This window comes from Bufo gargarizans, chromosome 5 (genome assembly GCF_014858855.1).
Source record: "Bufo gargarizans isolate SCDJY-AF-19 chromosome 5, ASM1485885v1, whole genome shotgun sequence".
Taxonomy (NCBI): Eukaryota; Metazoa; Chordata; class Amphibia; order Anura; family Bufonidae; genus Bufo; species Bufo gargarizans.
Window position 1 is genome coordinate 124,386,622 of NC_058084.1, and position 13,503 is coordinate 124,400,124.

Genomic DNA, 13,503 nt, shown 5'->3' on the forward strand with positions numbered 1-13,503 from the left:
GGGGCTTAACAGTTTTACTTAGTGTCACGCCTCCTAGGGAGCTGAGCTATACCCAAGGTCTGTGTCCCCCAAGGAAGAGCGAGAAAGAGATTTAACTGGTAAGTTATACAAAAATCTCCTTTTTTGGTTGCTCTATATTACACTTTTTGTTAGGCAAGGTAACAAAGAAATAGCTGTTTTGGCACTGTTTTTATGTTTTGTTATTTACAGCGTTCATCTGACAGGTTAGATCATGAGCTATTTTTATAGAGCAGGTTGTTAGACGTGACAATACCTAATATGACTTTTTTTGGTTGTTTCAGTTTTTATTTCTTAGTGTCGCCATATTTTTTTGGGCAACTGTCTTTTGTAGGGGCTCATTTTTTTCAGTATGAGAAGACTGTTTGATTGGTACAATTTTTGGGTGCATATGACTTTTTGATCGCTTGCTATTACACTTTTTGTGATGTAAGGTGACAAAATGGCTTTTATTTTTATGGTGTTCATCTGAGAGGTTAAAACATGTGATATTTTTATAGAGAAGGTTGTTTCGGACGCGGCGATAACTAATATGTATACTTTTTTTTAGTTATCTAAGTTTTATATACTAATATCATTTTTGAACCAAAAAAAACACACATGTTTTTAGTGTCACCATAGTCTGAGAGCCATATTTTTTTTTTACTTTCTCTTAGGTAGGGTATATTTTTTGCGGAATGAGATGACAGTTTGGTACAATTTTGGGGGGAATATGACTTTTTGATAGTTTGCTATTACACTTTTTGTGAATTAAGGTGACAAAAATAGCTTTTTTTCTTAATGGTGTCTATCGGACGGGGTGGATCATGTGATATATTTATAGAGTCGGTCGTTACGGACGTGGCGATACCTAATATGTGTGTTTTTTCTTTTTTTTTTATAATAAAATCAGGGGAAAGGGGACTTAATTTTTTATTCAAAACACTTTATTATAAACTTCTTTCCCACACTTGGACTTCAACTTTTGGGGGTCTGATCCCCTCTGCAATGCATTACAATACATTTGTATTGTAATGCATTGCCTGTTAGTGTATGACACTAACAGGTTGCCTAGGAGACCCAACCTGAGGCTGGATCTCCTCGGCACCTGTAGAAGGCAGGTCCCGATGCCGTGCAAGGCATTGGGCAACCGTTGCACTGCATCGGGCTGCCTTCCGACACATCACGTTCCCGCCACAGCAGCGCGGGGACTCGATGCACTCACTCACTCGCTGGAATGCTATCAATCACTGATAACACCTCCTTGGGTACAGCTATCAGTGACTGACTGCTATCTCTGTATACACCAGGGGTCAGCAATCTCCGGCACTCCAGGTGTTGTGAAACTACATCTTCCATCATGCACACTTGCTTGGCTTTTCTCTAAACTCCAACCCTAGTGAAAAGAGCATGCTGGGAGTTGTAGTTTCACAACAGCTGGAGTGCCGAAGGTTGCTGGTATACACACAGAGAATGCTATCAGTCACTGATAACACCTGCCCGGTGTACAGCTATCAGTGACTGACGGTTATCTCTGTGTGCACACTTACACATAGAATGCTGTCAATCACAATATCTCACTGTGTACAACAATCAGAAAAAGCAAATAATTAAATGTATGGAAGTTTTACTGAATTTTTCCCCCACAAAACTATATATCAATCTGCTCAGCTCCTCCTGCTCTATAACATGCCGCCTGCAGATTGCACTGCATTTTGTGGTGACCGGTCCTCTTTAACCACCTCCCGACCGCTGTACGCATATATGCGTCCGGGAGGTGGTTGCTTTATTCCTCCTGGACGCATATACGCGTCTTCTCGCGAGACGCGAGATTTCCTGTGAACGCGCACAGGCGCGCGTGCTCACAGGAACGGAAGGTAAGCGAGTGGATCTCCAGCCTGCCAGCGGCGATCGCTCGCTGGCAGGCTGGAGATCCGAATTTTTTAACCCCTAACAGGTATACTAGACGCTGTTTTCATAACAGCGTCTAATATACCTCCTACCTGGTCCTCTGGTGGTCCCTTTTGTTAGGATCGACCACCAGAGGACTCAGGTAGGTCAGTACAGTCGCACCAAACACCACACTACACTACACCCCCCCCCCCCCGGTCACTTATTAACCCCTTATAAACCCCTGATCACCCCATATAAACTCCCTGATCACCGCCCTGTCATTGATCACCCCCCTGTCAGGCTCCGTTCAGACGTCCGTATGATTTTTACGGATCCACGGATACATGGATCGGATCCGCAAAAAGCATACGGACGTCTGAATGGAGCCTTACAGGGGGGTGATCAATGACAGGCGGGTGATCACCCATATACACTCCCTGATCACCCCCTGTCATTGATCACCCCCCTGTCATTGATCACCACCCTGTAAGGCTCCATTCAGACGTCCGCATGATTTTTACGGATCCGATCCATGTATCCATGGATCCGTAAAAATCATGCGGACGTCTGAATGGAGCCTTACAGGGGGGGTGATCAGTGACAGGGGGGTGATCACCCTGATCACCCCCTGTCATTGATAACCCCCCTGTAAGGCTCCATTCAGACGTCCGCATGCGTTTTGTGGATCCGATCCATGGATCCGTAAAAAATCTGGCGGATGTCTGAATGGAGCCTTACAGGGGGGGTGATCAGTGACAGGGGGGTGATCACCCTGATCACCCCCTGTCATTGATAACCCCCCTGTAAGGCTCCATTCAGACATCCGCATGCGTTTTGTGGATCCGATCCATGTATCCATGGATCCGTAAAAAATCATGCGGATGTCTGAATGGAGCCTTACAGGGGGGGTGATCAGTGACAGGGGGGTGATCAGTGATAGGGGGGTGATCACCCTGATCACCCCCTGTCATTGATAACCCCCCTGTAAGGCTCCATTCAGACGTCCGCATGTGTTTTGTGGATCCGATCCATGTATCCATGGATCCGTAAAAAATCTGGCGGATGTCTGAATGGAGCCTTACAGGGGGGGTGATCAGTGACAGGGGGGTGATCACCCTGATCACCCCCTGTCATTGATAACCCCCCTGTAAGGCTCCATTCAGACGTCCGCATGCGTTTTGTGGATCCGATCCATGGATCCGTAAAAAATCATGCGGATGTCTGAATGGAGCCTTACAGGGGGGGGTGATCAGTGACAGGGGGGTGATCACCCTGATCATCCCCTGTCATTGATAACCCCCCCTGTAAGGCTCCATTCAGACGTCCGCATGTGTTTTGTGGATCCGATCCATGTATCCATGGATCCGTAAAAAATCTGGCGGATGTCTGAATGGAGCCTTACAGGGGGGGTGATCAGTGACAGGGGGGTGATCACCCTGATCACCCCCTGTCATTGATAACCCCCCTGTAAGGCTCCATTCAGACGTCCGCATGCGTTTTGTGGATCCGATCCATGTATCCATGGATCCGTAAAAAATCATGCGGATGTCTGAATGGAACCTTACAGGGGGGGTGATCATTGACAGGGGGGTGATCACCCTGATCACCCCCTGTCATTGATAACCCCCCTGTAAGGCTCCATTCAGACGTCCGCATGCGTTTTGTGGATCCGATCCATGGATCCATGGATCCGTAAAAAATCATGCGGATGTCTGAATGGAGCCTTACAGGGGGGTGATCAATGACAGGGGGGTGATCAGGGAGTCTATATGGGTGATCACCCCCCTGTCATTGATCACTCCCCCCCCTGGTAAGGCTCCATTCAGACATTTTTTTGGGCACAAGTTAGCGGAAATTTTTTGTTTGTTTTTGTTTTTTCTTACAAAGTCTCATATTCTACTAACTTGTGTCAAAAAATAAAATCTCACATGGACGCACCATACCCCTCACGGAATCCAAATGCGTAAACATTTTTAGACATTTATATTCCAGACTTCTTCTCACGCTTTAGGGCCCCTAAAAAGCCAGGGCAGTATAAATACCCCACATGTGACCCCATTTCGGAAAGAAGACACCCCAAGGTATTCCGTGAGGGGCATATTGAGTCCATGAAAGATTGAAATTTTTGTCCTAAGTTAGCGGAAAGTGAGACTTTGTGAGAAAAAAACAATATCCGCTAACTTATGCAAAAAAAATAAAAATTCTAGGAACTCGCCATGCCCCTCATTGAATACCTTGGGGTGTCTTCTTTCCAAAGTGGGGTCACATGTGGGGTATTTATACTGCCCTGGCTTTTTAGGGGCCCGAAAGTGTGAGAAGAAGTCTGGGATCCAAATGTCTAAAAATGCCCTCCTAAAAGGAATTTGGGCCCCTTTGCGCATCTAGGCTGCAAAAAAGTGTCACACATCTGGTATCGCCGTACTCAGGAGAAGTTGGGGAATGTGTTTTGGGGTGTCATTTTACATATACCCATGCTGGGTGAGAAAAATATCTTGGTCAAATGCCAACTTTGTATAAAAATATGGGAAAAGTTGTCTTTTGCCAAGATATTTCTCTCACCCAGCATGGGTATATGTAAAATGACCCCCCAAAACACATTGCCCAACTTCTCCTGAGTACGGCGATACCACATGTGTGACACTTTTTTGCAGCCAAGGTGGGCAAAGGGGCACCTTTCGGATTTCGCAGGCCATTTTTTACACATTTTGATTGCAAGGTACTTCTTACACATTTGGGCCCCTAAATTGCCAGGGCAGTATAACTACGCCACAAGTGACCCCATTTTGGAAAGAAGACACCCCAAGGTATTCCGTGAGGGGCATGGCGAGTTCCTAGAATTTTTTATTTTTTGTCGCAAGTTAGTGGAATATGAGACTTTGTAAGAAAAAAAAAAATAAAAATCATCATCATTTTCCGCTAACTTGTGACAAAAAATAAAAAGTTCTATGAACTCACTATGCCCATCAGCGAATACCTTAGGGTGTCTACTTTCCGAAATGGGGTCATTTGTGGGGGTTTTCTACTGTTTGGGCATTGTAGAACCTCAGGAATCATGACAGGTGCTCAGAAAGTCAGAGCTGTTTCAAAAAGCGGAAATTCACATTTTTGTACCATAGTTTGTAAATGCTATAACTTTTACCCAAACCATTTTTTTTTTTTTGCCCAAACATTTTTTTTTTATCAAAGACATGTAGAACAATAAATTTGGCGAAAAATTTATATATGGATGTCGTTTTTTTTGCAAAATTTTACAGCTGAAAGTGAAAAATGTCATTTTTTTGCAAAAAAATAGTTACATTTTGATTAATAACAAAAAAGTAAAAATGCCAGCAGCAATGAAATACCACCAAATGAAAGCTCCATTAGTGAGAAGAAAAGGAGGTAAAATTAATTTGGGTGGTAAGTTGCATGACCGAGCGATAAACGGTGAAAGGAGTGTAGTGCCGAAGTGTAAAAAGTGCTCTGGTCATGAAGGGGGTTTCACCTAGCGGGGCTGAAGTGGTTAAAAGGGTTGTCCAGCAGGACAGAATTTTTACTAAGGTTCGCAGAATGGCATAAAATCATCTATACCGTCACTGATACCACACCACTGCTGTTCTGATGCTTACCGTGGTACCCGCTGGTCTACACTTATTGGTCTGGGTTGGACACACAGAAAATGGAAATTATGCTCCGCTGGGCAACCCTTTTAAAATCTTTTGGGACAAATTTATCCTTAAAATACGCTACTTTTGTGACGGGAAAAAGTTGTGAACTGCACGTTTGCAACTTTTTCAGCAGCACTTGCACAGTGATTTTGCTCCGCTGGCCTTACTACGTTCCCAAAAAGGAGGCATGGCAAGGGGTAGGGTCTGTCAGCCACATCACATCCATCATCTACTACGGCAGTTATCTGGCGTAGATTTCAGTTGAGGCACACAGACTTCCAGATACTGGGCCTCATTTATGATGAGGGGTTATCATAGCCCGGCGTATGCTACCAGGCTATAATAAATCTGCCCCTTTGTGTTTTTCATCTCTGTTTTCTCCATGAAAATAATATGCACACTTATTTACTATTATTAATCCTGATGTACTTATATTACTATATTAGTGAAGTTTTCTATTTTTTTTTTTTTTTTTTTTGTGGAAATCTTTGTCTCTTCGGGGTGAAATCTAGTAAAGTTTGCTCCTGTTTTAACAGAGCCAATAACAGTGGAGGTGTCCTTCAAAAACCCTCTGAAGGTTCCACTTTTGTTGACCGACGTATCCCTCCTTTGGAAATTTCAACCAAAAGATTTTAGTCAGAACCAAAATGAAGAAATGAAGGAGCCGACCAGCAATGAAAAGGATCTGCTCTCAAAGGTACAGATATTCTCAGTCTAAGGGTCCCTTCATACGTCCGTAGTGTATTGCGGATCCGCAATACACCCGGCCGGCACCCCCATAGATCTGCCTATTCTTGTCTGCAATTGCGGTGTGTGCTGTCCGCATCTCTTCTGGCCCCATAGACTATGAATGGGTCCGGATTCGTTCCGCAACGTTGCGGAACGGATCCGGACCCATTATACAGACGTGTGAATGGACCCTTAGGTTGTCTGAAGATTAGTGTTGAGCGAACTTGCGATTTGCAAGTTCGGTCTTCGGGTTATCTAAGAATTCCGAAATGGATTCCTTTACCACGGACCATAATGGAATTCTATGACTGCGTGCACCACGAAAGCCTATAATAATCTATGGTAAGAGAGTCTATGCTGGTCATAGACTTCTATTATGACGGAATGCCTCTTATAGGCTTCCGTGGTGCACGACGTCATAGAATTCCGTTATTGGCTGGTGTTATGGAATCCATTGTGGAATTCTTAGATAGTCCGAGTGCCAGTGAAGATAGTATTGCCTGTGTTACATTTTTAGTTAATGGGGACGATACAGTGAAAAGAACTTCTCCCCCCCCCCCCCCTTCCCCCATCGCCATGCTCTATTACCTGACATACATACTGTATAAAAGTGTAGAGAGCAAAAGGTTTCTAGTTAAAGGGGTTGTCTTACCTATAGGTCCTATAAGGTATTTGGGTCCACTCCTGACATTGGCTTCAAAAACTGCACGAAAAGGCTTTAAAAGTAAATGACAGCACCGTGAAAGACTTAGGCCTCTTTCACACGGGCGTCATGTTTTTGGGCCGGATAAGATGCGGGTGCGTTGCGGGAAAATGCACGATTTTTTTATGCGAGTGCAAAACATTGTAATGCATTTTGCACGCGCGTGAGAAAAATCGGCATGTTTGGTACCCAGATCCGAACTTCTTCACAGAAGTTCGGGTTTGGGTTAGGTGTTGTGTAGATTGTATTATTTTCCCTTATAACATGGTTATAAGGGAAAATAATAGCATTCTTAATACAGAATGCATAGTACAATAGGGCTGGAGGGGTTAAAAAAAAAATAAAAAAAAAATAAATTTTTTTTTTTAACTCTCCTTAATCCACTTATTAGCGCATCCCGGCTTCTCTTCTGTCTTCATCTTTGCTGTGCAGTAGGAATTGGACCTTTTGATGACGTCCCTGCACTCATCACATGGTCCATCACATGATCTTTTACCATGGTGATGGATCATGTGACGGACCATGCGCTGAGTGCAGTGACGTCACCACAGGTCCTTTTCCAACTGCACAGCAAAGATCAAGACAGAAGAGAAGCCGGGCTGCGCGAACAAGTGGTTTAAGTTGAGTTAAATTATTAGCTATTTATTTTTTAACCCCTCCAGCCCTATTGTACTATGCATTCTGTATTAAGAATGCTATTATTTTCCCTTATAACCATGTTATAAGGGAAAATAATAATGATTGGGTCTCCATCCCGATCGTCTTCTAGCAACCGTGCGTGAAAATCGCACTGCATTCTCATTTACTTGCGGATGCTTGCGATTTTCACGCAGCCCCTTTCACTTCTATGGGGCCTGCGTTGCATCAAAAACGCACAAAGAGGAGCATGCTGCGATTTTCACGCAACCCACAAGTGAGGCGTGAAAATCGCTGCTCATGTGCACAGCCCCATAGAAATGAATAGGTCTGGATTCAGTGCGGGTGCAATGCGTTCACCTCACGCATCTCACCAGCGCGGAAATCTCGCCCATCTGAAAGAGGCCTTATAGTCCACTGTAGTTTTCAAACAAAAGATCTAAAATGTATTCTGGTCATTCAGATGCCTTTGGATGACACTTTACATTTCTCACGCTAAATTGTTCTATCCTCAGGGGAAAGGTTTCAGCGATGTCATTGGCACAGAAGAGATCAGCGAGTTTTTAATCAACAATGAGGAAACAAAAATTGTAAGTAAACTATTAAATCCCCCCCCCCCCCCCCCAATTCTTTATTTGTTCTTAAAGGGGTTGTCTTTATTTATATAGATGACCTGTCTTCAGAATAAGGCCCCATGCACACGGCCGTTGTTCACGGCCGTGTGCGGGCCGTGGAACCGCGGCCTGGATCCCTCCTGAGAGCAGGAGCGCACGGCGTCACTGGTTGCTATGACGCCGTGCGCTCCCTGCTGCCGGCACAGTACAGTAATACACTGGTATAGATCATACCAGTGTATTACTGTATTGCGGCAGCAGGGAGCGCACGGCGTCATAGCAACCAGTGACGCCGTGCGCTCCTGCTCTCAGGAGGGATCCAGGCTGCGGTTCCACGGCCCGCACACGGCTGTGAACAACGGCCGTGTGCATGGGGCCTAAGTCTTTAATATCAGATCGGCGGGGATTAGATTCCCGACGCTCCTGCCAATCAGTTATTTAAAGAGAGGGCTGTGCTCTTCATTGTGTAATTACAGCTAAGCCTTCCTATTCACTTCTATGGAACGGCTCGTTCCTAAACACTTGAAGGGAAGCAGCTGTCCTATACAAGTGAATGGGACAGGTTCTTGTAGTTACAACTTTTCACCACTGCTTTTAAGATGGCATGCAGGTGAACAATGAAGAGAAGGCTGCGCTGACACGCCGCACGCCCTCTCTCAAACCAGCTGGTCGGCGGGGATGCCAGGTGTCGGACCCCCGCCATTCTGATATTGATCAATATAAATAAAGTGGACAAACCTGGACAAAAAAATAATAAAAAATTACAGAAAAGTATACAGTGTGTACTGTGTACCTTCGAACTGCGTTTGCCTAATTATAGTGTATGAGTACGTCAAGTAAGGCTGCTTTCACACTAGCGTTCGGGTGTCCGCTCGTGAGCTCCGTTTGAAGGGGCTCACGAGCGGACCCGAACGCAGTCGTCCAGCCCTGATGCAGTCTGAATGGAGCGGATCCGCTCAGACTGCATCAGTCTGGCGGCGTTCAGCCTCCGCTCCGCTCGCCTCCGCACGGACAGGCGGACAGCTGAACGCTGCTTGCAGCGTTCGGGTGTCCGCCTGGCCGTGCGGAGGCGTGCGGATCCGTCCAGACTTACAATGTAAGTCAATGGGGACGGATCCGTTTGAAGATGCCACAATATGGCTCAATCTTCAAGCGGATCCGTCCCCCATTGACTTTACATTGAAAGTCTGGACGGATCCGTCCCAGGCTATTTTCACACTTAGCTTTTTTTTGCTAATATAATGCAGACGGATCCGTTCTGAACGGAGCCTCCGTCTGCATTATTACGATCGGATCCGTTCAGAACGGATCCGATCGAACGCTAGTGTGAAAGTAGCCTAATACGTTTTCATTTTTTTTTCCATTTACAAACTTATTCGCTTGGCTAACAGCAAAAACGAGATGTCAAAAAAGCAAAACGTCTGAGATTTGGGGTTGCAAGTTCACAGTGAATTGGTTAAGAAGTTAAAGTATTGCAGAACTTTTGTATATTGCCAACGTTTTTATGGTGAGGGTCTCAGCACTCTGACCCCCTCTGATAAAAAACAAATACTTTTGAACACCAATAACTAGTACAAGCAGAGAGAAGCAGTCACATAGCGCACACTGAATCGAGATGGGCCCATAGTCTTCTATTGATTCTAGTTTGGTCATGTCTCCTGCAATAAGCTGAGCACTTCTATCTCCTCGTTCCAACAATTGATGAGGGTCTCAGCTTGTGCTATGACATATCAAACGTTTTAACAAAGTGCAGTGCCGCTTTAGCACTTACCTCATAATTTGTTATTCTTACAGGCAAGATTAAAGCTACTTCCACAGCAAACAGGGGAGTTGCACATTCTTGGTATAGTCTATAATCTTAGCACAATTCAGAGTGCTAACAGCCTGGACGGAGTCACTCCTCCAAATAATGTACCAACAGGTAAGGCCGTTGTATGTTTTTATTCTGACATACAGTATACTTAACATACAGCTTATCTGATCCCTTTAGATGTACCATTGTGTAAGATTGTGCTTTGTACTAGTATTACAAGAACAGAATCTGCAATATTTTGTTTAACATGTCGTCATCTTTAGTCCCAGTAAGCTGATCACTGAAAGCTTTTTAACCGCCTCCGGACCGCCTAACGCAGATGTGCGGTCCGGAGGCGGCAGCCCTGCGCACGACGACGCATATACGCGTCATCTCGCGAGGGCCGGGATTTCCTGTGAACGCGCGCACACAGGCGCGCGCGCTCACAGGAACGGAAGGTAAGCGAGTAGATCTCCAGCCTGCCAGCTGCGATCGCTCGCTGGCAGGCTGGAGATCTGATTTTTTTTAACCCCTAACAGGTATATTAGACGCTGTTTTGATAACAGCGTCTAATATACCTGCTACCTGGTCCTCTGGTGGTCCCTTTTGTTAGGATCGACCACCAGAGGACACAGGTAGGTCAGTAATGTCGCACCAAACACTACACTACACTACACACCCCCCCCCCCCCGTCACTTATTAACCCCTTATAAACCCATGATCACCGCATATAAACTCCCTGATCACCCCCCTGTCATTGATCACCCCCCTGTCAGGCTCCGTTCAGACGTCCGTATGATTTTTACGGATCCACGGATACATGGATCGGATCCGCAAAACACATGCGGACGTCTGAATGGAGCCTTACAGGGGGGTGATCAATGACAGGCGGGTGATCACCCATATACACTCCCTGATCACCCCCTGTCATTGATCACCCCCTTGTAAGGCTCCATTCAGACGTCCGCATGATTTTTACGGATCCATGGATCGGATCCGCAAAACACATGCGGACGTCTGAATGGAGCCTTACAGGGGGGTGATCAATGACAGGCGGGTGATCACCCATATACACTCCCTGATCACCCCCCTGTCATTGATCACCCGCCTGTCATTGATCACCCCCCTGTAAGGCTCCATTCAGACGTCCGCATGTGTTTTGCGGATCCGATCCATGTATCCATGGATCCGTAAAAATCATACGGACGTCTGAATGGAGCCTTACAGGGGGGGGGTGATCAGTGACAGGGGGGTGATCACCCTGATCACCCCCTGTCATTGATAACCCCCCTGTAAGGCTCCATTCAGACGTCCGCATGTGTTTTGCGGATCCGATCCATGTATCCATGGATCCGTAAAAATCATACGGACGTCTGAATGGAGCCTTACCAGGGGGGTGATCCGGGAGTCTATATGGGTGATCACCCCCCTGTCATTGATCACAAATTTTTTGTTTGTTTTTGTTTTTTCTTACTAAGTCTCATATTCCACTAACTTGTGTCAAAAAATAAAATCTCACATGAACTCACCATACCCCTCACGGAATCCAAATGCGTAAACATTTTTATACATTTATATTCCAGACTTCTTCTCACGCTTTAGGGCCCCTAAAAAGCCAGGGCAGTATAAATACCCCACATGTGACCCCATTTTACATATACCCATGCTGGGTGAGAAAAATATCTTGGTTAAATGCCAACTTTGTATAAAAAAATTTGGAAAAGTTGTCTTTTGCCAAGATATTTCTCTCACCCAGCATGGATATATGTAAAATGACACCCCAAAACACATTCCCCAACTTCTCCTGAGTACGGCGATACCAGATGTGTGACACTTTTTTGCAGCCAAGGTGGGCAAAGGGGCACATATTCCAAAGTGCACCTTTCGGATTTCACCGGTCATTTTTTACACATTTTGATTGCAAAGTTCTTCTCACACATTTGGGCCCCTAAATTGCCAGGGCAGTATAACTACCCCACAAGTGACCCCATTTTGGAAAGAAGACACCCCAAGGTATTCCGTGAGGGGCATGGTGAGTTCCTAGAATTTTTTATTTTTTGTCGCAAGTTAGTGGAATATGAGACTTTGTAAGAAAAAAAAAATATTAAAATAAAATCATCATTTTCCGCTAACCTGTGACAAAAAATAAAAAGTTCTATGAACTCACTATGCCCATCAGCGAATACCTTAGGGTGTCTACTTTCCGAAATGGGGTCATTTGTGGGGGTTTTCTACTGTCTGGGCATTGTAGAACCTCAGGAAACATGACAGGTGCTCAGAAAGTCAGAGCTGCTTCAAAAAGCGGAAATTCACATTTTTGTACCATAGTTTGTAAACGCTATAACTTTTACCCAAACAATTTTTTTTTTTTTGCCCAAACAATTTTTTTTTATCAAAGACATGTAGAACTATAAATTTAGCAAAAAAATTATATATGGATGTCGTTTTTTTTGCAAAATTTTACAGCTGAAAGTGAAAAATGTCATTTTTTTGCAAAAAAATCGTTACATTTCGATTTAATAACAAAAAAAGTAAAAATGTCAGCAGCAATGAAATACCACCAAATGAAAGCTCTATTAGTGAGAAGAAAAGGAGGTAAAATTCATTTGGGTGGCAAGTTGCATGACCGAGCGATAAACGGTGAAAGTAGTGTAGTGCCGAAGTGTAAAAAGTGCTCTGGTCATGAAGGGGGTTTCAGCTAGCGGGGCTGAAGTGGTTAAAGAGGACCTGTCGCCGCTCCTGACGTGCCTGTTTAATAGCTTTATGTATTCCCCATGTAATAACAATTCTGGAACATCTATTCTTATGGCTCTATGTTGGGCCATTCCTTTATTATTCCTGCTAGAAGTTATGAATGAATTGTTAACAGTCTGCAGTAAGGGTACAGAGGGGAGGTAACCAGTTGGGGGTGTGTACCTGCACAGTCTCACTCTATCCAGTCAGTGCTGCCATGTTCAGACGGTGCAGGGACACCCCCCCCCCCAGCTGGTTACCACCCCTCTGTACCCTTACTGCAGACTGCTAGAAATTAATTCATAACTTCTTGTAGAAATAATAAAGGAATGGCACAACATAGAGCCATAAGAATAGATGCTCCAGAATGGTTATTACATGGGGAATGCATGAAGGTATTAAAACAGGAATGTCAGGAGTGGTGACAGGTCCTCTTTAAACTATTTATCTAATAATGTTGTTTGGGCATGTGCAAAACTACTAGCGTTAACTAGTTAAAAGGGTATTCCTTTCTCAGCCATTTATGACTAAGGGCCCTTTCACACTTGCGTTGTCCGGATCCGGCGTGTACTCCACTTGCCGGAATTACACGCCGGATCCAGAAAAACGCAAGTGTACTGAAAGCATTTGAAGACATAGCCGTCTTCAAAATGCGTTCAGTGTTACTATGGCACCCAGGACGCTATTAATGTCCTGGTTGCCATAGTAGGAGCGGGGGAGCGGCATACTTACAGTCCGTGTGGCTCCCGGGGCGCTCCA

The 13,503-nt window shown here is 44.9% G+C and overlaps 1 protein-coding gene across 2 annotated transcripts in view; it reads left to right on the top strand.

Annotated features, from left to right (window-relative positions):
- Positions 1–13,503, top strand: part of TRAPPC8 (trafficking protein particle complex subunit 8) — a 145,512-nt gene that overhangs the window by 92,091 nt on the left and 39,918 nt on the right. For both annotated transcript variants that reach the window (XM_044292762.1, XM_044292763.1), the window contains 3 exons: positions 6,074–6,234; positions 8,121–8,195; positions 10,014–10,140. In XM_044292762.1, coding sequence (XP_044148697.1) covers positions 6,074–6,234; positions 8,121–8,195; positions 10,014–10,140 — 363 coding nt within the window. The remainder of the gene's footprint in view (positions 1–6,073; positions 6,235–8,120; positions 8,196–10,013; positions 10,141–13,503) is intronic.